General features: G+C 43.8%; 2 protein-coding genes across 9 annotated transcripts in view; one reads left to right on the top strand and one right to left on the bottom strand.

The window, feature by feature from the left end:
• Positions 1-211: 211 nt before the first annotated feature.
• Positions 212-5,215, bottom strand: lacc1 (laccase (multicopper oxidoreductase) domain containing 1). Its single transcript, XM_046054010.1, has 5 exons — positions 4,529-5,215; positions 3,456-3,634; positions 2,998-3,163; positions 1,064-1,289; positions 212-661 (listed from the first exon to the last, which is right to left on the bottom strand). The coding sequence occupies exons 1-5, from the start codon at positions 5,022-5,024 to the stop codon at positions 439-441; spliced, it is 1,290 nt and encodes a 429-aa protein (XP_045909966.1). The 5' UTR covers positions 5,025-5,215; the 3' UTR covers positions 212-438.
• Positions 499-9,528, top strand: part of enox1 (ecto-NOX disulfide-thiol exchanger 1) — a 155,538-nt gene continuing 146,508 nt past the window's right edge. For 7 of the 8 annotated variants that reach the window (XM_046054006.1, XM_046054005.1, XM_046054002.1 and 4 more), the window contains exon 1: positions 4,669-5,036. The gene's annotated coding sequence lies outside the window, so the exon portion shown is untranslated. Of the gene's footprint in view, positions 1,338-4,668; positions 5,037-9,528 lie in introns of those variants that run through there. The other variant, XM_046054004.1, reaches the window with a different exon arrangement.

Raw genomic sequence — 9,528 nt, 5'->3', positions numbered from 1 at the left:
CCCCCCCCCCCCCCCCCCCCCCCGGCCTCCTGCCTGCACCTGAGCAGCTGCTCGCCTTAATTGGTCCCGTTCAGTAAAACCCACTCAGCTGCGACTTTAACATTTATTTGACTTTAAAATTAATGTACTTTTAAACAGCGGAGCAGGAAATCCTAATTGTGCAACCTGCCGTGTGATTAGCAGTTGTTGTTAATCATCAGGACAGCTCGTGTTAAATATTTCACTTTAATATATATATATAAAATCAGACAGAACAGCATCAAGTACACAGAAGAGGAAGTATTCAGATCATTTACTACAGCAAAGGTACAGGAAGAAGTCCTTAAATGTAAAGCAGTAAAATGTTATCAGATTATTATTTAACATTATTAGAAAGGATCTAATAACCTGAGTGATCTGCTCCACCTGCTGCCTCCAGGTGTTTCCACCCGCTCAGTGTTAAACAGGTGCAGCAGCAGGTGGCTTCGGGCCCCCGGGGGCCCGTTCCCCCGTCTCCTTGATCCACAGGAAGCCCACCTGGGTGCCGAAGTTGAGTCCGTCTCTGACGTGCGAGAAGAAGGCCTCGGGGTGGCAGGAGGTGCAGGGCGTCACGCGGGGCCGACCGGCCGCCGCGTCGTCGTGGATGTTTTCAGGCAGGACGCCGCCTTTCTGAAGGAGGATCCTGGAGAGGGACGTCAGCAGAAACACTGAGCGGCACAAAGACGCAACAAACACAAGTACGGCTGCAACTAACGATCACGTTCACTGTCGCTTAATCCATCGGCTGTTTGGTCGATAAGACGTTAGGAAATGTGAAGGTGATGCTCAGTTTACCGTCGCAGGAGCAAAGAAAGCAGAAAATATTCACATGTAATAAAACAATCAAACCGGGATTTTTAATTTAATAGTTTTAGATTATTAGTTGCAGCTCTGAGAGCTGTGAGAGGAGCGACAGGTCTGTGCAGTCTGACGTCCAGCAGGTGGCGCTGCAGCCGAGAGACCTGCTGTCATATCTCTACTGTTACTGTGACAGAAGCTTTAAACAACGAGGTGTGTGTGTGTGTGTGTGTGTGTGGAGCGCCACCTGTTGGCGAGGCGGATGTTGACGTGTGGTCGGGCTGACTCTGGGTCAGCCACGCAGTCCGGGTGGACGCGGTGGAAGTCGAGCGCCTGCTCTCTCTGCATGGTGAAGCAACACGGCCCCACCGACGGCCCCACCGCCACCAGGATGTCGCTCACCCGGCAGCCGAACTCCGCCACCATGGCCTCCACCGTCGCCATTGCGACCCCCATCAGGGTTCCTCGCCAACCTGAGGACCAGCGGTGGAAACTGAGTATATTTACTCAAATACTGTACTGTAAGTGCAAATGTGAGGTACTTGTACTTGATTATTTCCATTTACTGCTACTTCCTACTTGTACTCATCTCAGAGGTGCATGTTGTACTTTTTACTGCATTTATCTGACAGCTTTAGTTACATCTCAGGTCAACACATCAAACACTTGATCAGAAGGTTAAAATCAAGATCAGTTTCTAAAATACACAGTTACAGGTGAAACTACCCGACAGCAACTACTGACTATGGAACTATATCAAATAAAAGCAAGTTCGTGTCTGTTTAGAACAACAGGCACCTTTCACACTATGCTGTAGTTTCTTTTTCAAAAGTGCTTAAAGGTTTTAGGCAATAACTCAGTGGAGAATGTTCTGTAGGCGACATCGCGAGCCTCCATCCATCGTCATCCGCTTATCCTGCGTACGGGGTCGCGGGGGGGCTGGAGCCAATCCCAGCTGTCATCGGGCGAAAGGCGGGGTACAACCCTGGACAGGTCGCCAGTCAAACGCAGGGCCACACATAGACAAAGACACACTCACACTCACGCCTAAGGACAATTTCGGAGACACCAGTTAACCTAGCCTGCATGTTTTTGGACGGTGGGAGGAAGCCGGAGCACCCGGGGAGAACAGGGCCGGGGCAACCAGGGTTTGAACCCACGACCTTCTAGCTGTGAGGCGACAACGCCAACCACCGCACCACCCCGTGCTTTAAACCATTACTCATTATTAATAACTTTTTTTAAAAGCTGGGTCTCCAACATTGCCAGCGTTGTGTCGGACAGATCTGTGCTGCGGTGTTCATGAGAGAGATTTTAAATAGGCCTAGTAAAACAAAAAATAATCAGTATGTGGCGGTCAGCCTCAAATAAAAACGAACGTATAGGAAACACTGCCTTTCCTCTGTCGCTGCTGCTGCAGAGGAGTAACTGGGACCAGGCTCTGTGGGCGTTAACGGCCGACCCGTCTAACTAAAAAGAAGCACATTTTGGATTCGCCATCAACTTTTGTAAAAACTGCCAATATTCAAGTTCTACACAGTTGATTTCTCGCCTCAAACCGGCCAAAAGTATCGTAGAAAACTATTTTTCATCGTTTACGTCGACTAATCGTTGCAGCCCTACTGTACATACAGCTGCTTTACCAAGATGCTCAGACGGTAACGGATCAAAAAGGAGCAACTCTGCATAACGAGTACTTTTTCTTTTAAAGAACAATTTGATGATAAACCTTTACTTAATATTTTGCATGATTTTAACTTGTAAAAGTATTAATACCCGAATACCACTGTGGTATTAGTACTTCTTCCACCGCTGAGATTTAGTTTTTCTTTGTAACTGATGAGAGCCTCCACTTTGAATAGTATTTAGTGTTCTTAAGTAATTAATTACAACAAAATAAGATAGAACAAACATACATAAATACAAAATTGAGGGAGAGAAAATTCCCAAAAAACCTGAGTAGAAACGCTGGAAACTTAAAAAGTCTAAATATCTTTTTGTATGAAGTTGTGGCAAAACCCCATATATATATATATATAAAAATATATATATATATATATATATATATATAAAAATATATATATATATATATATATATAAAAATTAAAATTTTTTACATTACTGCCACTAAACCTTCCTCACTAGAAGATCTGGTGTCTTAAATTGGAGTGATGCAGCAACCTGCATGAGCGGCGCCGATGACCTTCAACACCGGGTCAGCGAACAGGATGGGCATGCAGTCGGCTCCCGGAGCTGCTAAAACCACCCCGGTCTGGTCGGTCACCATGGCGTCGTAGCTCTCCGGCTCGGCTTTCCCCAGAACCCAAACATCGCTGGCGTGATTCGCCTGCAGGAAACAACAGCACATCCGAGAGGTTCACGAGTCCGATCACATGAACGGACGAGAAGAAAGAACTGGGAGGCTTTCCCTTAAATTACTTTATTTTTCTTAATAGTTTGGTGATGCTCAGGTCTAAAAATAAATCACACAACACATGAGAGCAACCCAGGGGCCACCAGGAGCCACCAGGGGGCGGTATACACAAGAAAACGGCCCCTCCACATGTTGCAGAAGGAGACCTGACAGATGGCAGCCTGGAATCTTGTGCAGGATGATTCATGTAAAGACAGCTCAGTACCTTGACCATACGCAGAGGCCGAGGGTGGAAACCAGCGTGGAGGGCCAGCCGCCGTCTGTTCTCCTGCACCACGGCCCCGGGGTCCCTCCTCCTGCTGCTGCTGAACAGATTCAGGGAGGACAGGGTCGGGATGTAGGACACACCGCCTGATCGAGTACTGAAGCCATGACCGAAACAGTCTGAAAGAGAGAAAGCGATACAGTCACACCAATCCCCATTCAAATATCTGACAATTTTATGGTATCTTGCTCATCAGGAACGTATTTAACCTTTATTTATACAGGGTGAGTTTCCATGTCAACAGATCACAGTGAGAAATAAAACAAGAGTTATTAACAGGAAAAGGCTACAGTATAGTTATTCCACGAGTTCGATACACTCACAGTAAAAGCAGTCGTTCCTAAATCAGGTCTGGTACAGAGTTCAGATTCTGTGACACTCACAATGTTAGACGTGGTCAGAGTATAGCTTTAGCTACAGAACCAGTGATATGAAGGACAATATTTTATTAAAATAGATGCAGCTCTGTGAACAGCATGCAGGCCAAAACTCAATATGTTTAAGTCTTACTAAGTGATGAAATTGGTAGATACTTGAATGGAGTTTGGTTTAGGTATTTTCTTATGTTATTAAATTGGTACAAAACTGCATGGAGTTTGGTATGGTATTATTAACTTAGTAGATAGTTAAATGGAGTTTGGTATAGGTAGCCTCTCTGCTTATGTTGTCATTAAATTGGTACAAAACTGAATGGAGTCTGGTATGGTATTATTAAATTAGTAGATACATGAATGGAGTTTGGTATAGGTAGCCTCTCTGCTTATGTTGTCATTAAATTGGTACAAAACTGAATGGAGTTTGGTATGCGTTCTCTTGTTAGGTTGCGTAAAGATTTTGTTGTACTTTATTCTTAGGGTTCATTTTTCAAAGGAGATCACATGACAGCGGACTGCTTGAGCCATCTCGCGGGTTGTTTTGTTTTAGTGGATCAATGAGCTCTGGTCAGCTTCGGGCTCAAGACCACAGGTTAAATGAGCTGCAGTTATCGATACGTTTCTTTAACTTAAACCGACCTGGGATCAGCGTTGACTTCAGGACTGTGATGTCTCCCTTCAGCGCAGGCAGCTGCTGCAGAAACGCGGACACGTCTTCGTGGACTGCTGCACCAGGTGGGTCGGTGTGGGCGGAGCCGCCGCAGCTCGGACAGGTGAGGCTGTCCGCAGACCTCACCTTGTACTCAAAGGTGTACACGGCCGTGAAGAGCCGCTCCTGGTACACGCGCAGCACCTCTCGGCCCCGCGGGGACGTGAGGACCCGGACCGAGCTCAGGTCCAGCTCGTCCACAGTCCGCTTGAACCGGTACAAACACTCCGCGGTGGAGTCGGAGTCCAGGACGTGCACGCTGCTGCGCGAGCTCAGAAACGCGTCCGACAGCACGTTTTCCTCCCGGTAACGTTTCCCGCACAGCAGGAACACATGCGGGTCTGCAGCGGTCTCCTCCCGCAGAGACGCGCCGGTGCAGGCCGGGCAGCAGCCGTGGATCAGGTCCAGCAGCACGGCCTCACACATGGCGGCCAGCCGGTGAGTCTCACAGCCTCAGAGTGTTTACAGCTACATCAGGAACCGCAGCCGCCTCTCTGCTTCCTGCTCCGCCCACACTGGAAACCCCTGAACCGGGCGGCGGAAAGTCCTCCTGGCGGCTTCCTCCTGCTCTGCTGCTGACTACTGCACAAAGCAGGAGGCCCGGCACGGCCCGGCCCGGCCCGGCCCGGGGGGTAGGGGCGGGTTTCAGACTCAGGATGTTTGTGTCTAAACAAAGACGAGCAAGACGTGTTGGTGCACCGCGCAGTTACAACAGGAGGCTCGTGTTACTTCACTCTGCACGTGTCCCCGAGGCTTTAAAAAGATTAACTTGTTTAAAATGTTCTGAAAAATAGCTTTGCGACAAGAAATGTTAAATAACAACTGCAAAAGCTTTGAGAAAAGTTTATTGATACCTTTTTTATTTTCTTCAAAAACAGATGAACACCAAAACAAAACTCCATCATTTCCATTATTTAAGCATTTTTATTTACATGTGTGAAGTCAAACTACGCCTTCATACCCTAAATACCATAATTAATAAAACCAGACAAAAAAGGTTTTGTTTGTGTTTTATGTGACGTTTCCTGCTAATCTTGTTTATAATCACTCCAAGGAATATATTTTCATACACACTTAATATGTTGACACCTTCTATCTGCAACTGAGCTTGACTGATTGATTTCCAATTATCATTGATTGATTGACTGATATAATTATTTCAAACATGTTAAAGAAACAAACAGACTATTTAAAATAAGCATACATTCAAAGTAACAAATATTTAGCAACCAGACATACAATTCATGATTGCCAATAAAAGAAAACTTTTATTTACATGTTTGAAAGGGGGCAGAAAGAAGTACAACTTATATACTCCTACCCCTTTTAAATAAAAAAAATCATGAATTTAGTTTTGCTCAAATATAAAAATAACTTGTTTGTGTCAAACAAGTTATTTTTATTTCTCTAAATTCAGGAGTTGCTGTAAATTATGACCAGAACCAAAAATGTGTCGTCTGCAAATAATACAGTTTTCAGTTAGTTCAGAAACTTTATATATGTCATTTATATAGAGGATAAATAATTTAGGTCACACCCCATTAGAAACAACCACTGCAATGAATATTTCTTTAAAATACTGAAATTTCTTCTCGTTTTGTCCTCGGACCTGTCGCCCTAGCTGTATTTGTGTTTTAGTACTTCTCTGTTTATTCTCTTTTGTTAATAAATAAAGACAACGGTTGGTTGTTACTCAAGTGTTTATCAAAATATGGCTTTCCAAAAAAAAAAAAAAAAGCGGACTCTTTTCTATTATTTTTTCATTTTTAGCTGACGCTTTTATCCAAAGCGACTCACAATTGCTATATATGTCAGAGGTCGCACGCCTCTGGAGCAACGAGGGGTTAAGTGTCTCGCTCAGGGACACAATGCTGGACGTGTCACAGTGGGGGATTAAACCTGCGTCTCTCACACTAAAGGCATGCGTCTTATCCACTGCGCCATCATCACCCAATGTCATTTCATCGTGCAAACTTAAACGCCGGTTCCAAACATTTAACTGCACTTAAAAAGTGAAATGTTGCAGCTACGTCTCCTGGTTGTTTCAGATCAATGTATCGCTCTGTTTTCCCCCGAGCCGCCTGTCCTGAAATGGACTTCCCATTTTTGTACTTCCCCCCCCCCCGATTCCGGCTCCTGGAGGCTCGCATGGCGCCGGCACACATTCAGTTTGAACTACTAGTGAGTCATGTGGTCAAATAGAATTTGCATTAACGGCACTTTTAAAAAAAAAAAAGAAAAAGTGTGATTGTGTTAATGCATTAAACCGATATGCACATATTTTAGTTGGAGACATTATCGTCATGTCCTCACTTTAAAGACGCCTCTAGTAACAACTGGCTGAACTCTCCCCTCTGCAGTAACGGGTATATCGTTCCAAAGCAAAGTGTCTCTGTGTGTTTCTTAAAGCCACAACATGTCTGAATCAATAAAGCGTGAGTCACTGCGAGTGACTCCACCACAGACATGTGTTGCGCTCACAGGCTTTTGTTTCATTGTGCACGAATTTAAAGCGCTGACACACGGCGGTTGACAAAAAGCCCTGGGAAATTCCTACATCCTCCTGCCGATCAGGTGAGTCGGTCAGGTGGAACAGGAGGTTCCCTGTCTGCTCGGGTTTCCTCATTCCTCCTGACTCATCACAGAATAACTCCAGCAGCTGGAGAGGAACATATGTTGAAATGTTTAAATCTGCAGTAACTGTACACACAGAGTACACCTGCAGCTACAGGTACATTTCAACAGCAACAATCCTGCTCACACAGGCGTACCTCACTTTACGTCTGAATTAAAGTCACTGATTGTAAATGTATTCTTTAATATGATCTGTTGTAATACAGTATAAATGTAGGCAGTGGTGGAAAGTGACAAAGTACATTTACTTGAGTATTGCACTTGTGTATAATTTTGAAGCACTTGTACTTTACCTGAGTATTTCCACTTTAGACTACTTTATACTTGTACTCCACTACATTTCTTTAACTGCCTTTAATTGGACTGTGATTTCACATCATGTCTGTAAGGTAAAGATCAAGTTACAGCCAGCTGCTGCTTAGCTTAGCTTAGCATAAAGACTGTAAACAGGGGGAAGCAGCTAGCCTGGCTCTGCCTAAAGCTAACAACGTAGCCTGTTACTTTAACATGTGACAGTAATCACTGAGATTTAAAAGTGCTGGTAGGTGAATTTCTTATTCTTACCTGTGGACAGAGCTAGGCTAGCTGTTTCCAAATGTTTCATGTCTTTATGCTAAGCTGAGCTAACTGGCTGTAGCTTCATATTCACAGACACAACTAAGTAATTGTCCATAAACTTTAACACGTTGTTCTTTGGTTTTTGTAAATATTAAAACAAACAAGATATAACATATTAAACATTGAGCTTCAGAGGTGCTGTGGATTTTATTACCTTTGAACCAGGCTAGCTGTTTCCAGTCGTGCTAAGCTAAGCTAACCGGCTGCTGACTTTAGCTTCACATACAGGCATCAGAATCAGCTTTATTGCCAAGTAGGTTTACACAGACGAGCTTTGGTATTTTCGTGACTAACAAACATAGAAAATATTAGAAACAAAGTTTGCAGGTCAAGAACCTTAAATAAAAAATTGACATGTCACTCTGTAAGTTTAGCAGCATGTCGCTAAACTTTAAATCTTACATTACTGTTAGCTGTAGAGGGACAGGTCTTCCTTTTTATGTCTCTGGATTTTAAATAAATATGTTTTTTAATTCCTAAATTTTGTGTGACAACATTTTATCAAAACTTTAGGTTAGCTAGTTTAGCTAGCTAGCTAGCTAGCTGATAGCAGGTGTTGTTATCAGACACGGTGCTGAACACGTTCACTTCTTTAAACCATTGTCTGCATCTATAACATTTTATTTTATGCCCAAAATACATGAAAACCACAGCTAGCATCACAACAGATGAGCAATGTGTTTAAACCACTCTCTTATTTAATGATACAAACGAGGGCTGAATTCCATTTAGGTGTGTTAGTACCCTGTTTCCTTACTGTCGGGACTGATTAAGGACGATTGAGTAATTTACACTGGGGTCATGTCCACATGTTGGAAAGCATTTCTTCCTGCACTGACTTAGATTTTGGGTTTTCATTCACAGATATAAAAATATATTCCATCATAAATTGATGCAGAAATTGATCTTCAGTTAGCTTTTCAACAGCTTCAAGTCTCACTGCACGGCCTCAAGTTAGTGCTTAATATAGTGTTTCTCAACGGGGGCGTTCCGAGGAGCATGGGGGGCGCTGAGCTGCTTTTGGGGGGAGTTTGTTAGTTGGAAATTCTAAGGCGAGTTTACACCAAAGATTCACAACTTTAAACTACTTGCAGAAAAAACCGTGGTCTCTTCACATTAAAACCTGCCAGTTTATTCCACAGCGGTGTTGTCAGTTAGTTTTGTTTTCCCCCGGCATGAGCGCCTCCCTTCCAGGGAATCTGTAACGTAATCCAGTGCAGGGCATGTAGTAAAATATTATGAATTCTCTTTAGGCTAATGACTTTAGGGCTCGGTCTCAATCCCCAGATTATACAACTATTAACACACTAAATGGGGACTTATGGAAAATGTTTCATCATATAAGTAATTAGGTTTTTGGCTTCAGTTCATGTTGAAAAGCTGAAACTAAGTTTGGGTTTTTACTTTAGGAATAAGTCTTGTTTTCACGCGATAGAAATGTAGCCTGCACAAGTGTTTGGACGATGGTGATGATGTCTACATGCACCATAGTGCTCTGCGCTTTTTAACGAACTCTGACTCCCGTAGTATACAGTGAAACTGCACATTTTGGAGTGGCCTTTTATTGTGGCCAGCCTAAGGCCTTTTATTGTGGCCAGCCTAAGGTACACCTGTGCAATCCCCATGCTGTCTGATCAGCATCTTGATATGCCACACCTGTGAGGTGGATGGATTATCT

The sequence above is a fragment of the Micropterus dolomieu genome, linkage group LG07, assembly GCF_021292245.1.
Source record: "Micropterus dolomieu isolate WLL.071019.BEF.003 ecotype Adirondacks linkage group LG07, ASM2129224v1, whole genome shotgun sequence".
NCBI lineage: Eukaryota > Metazoa > Chordata > Actinopteri > Centrarchiformes > Centrarchidae > Micropterus > Micropterus dolomieu.
Note: the sequence above shows the minus strand (reverse complement) of the source record. Positions and strands in the feature narration are given on the sequence as shown.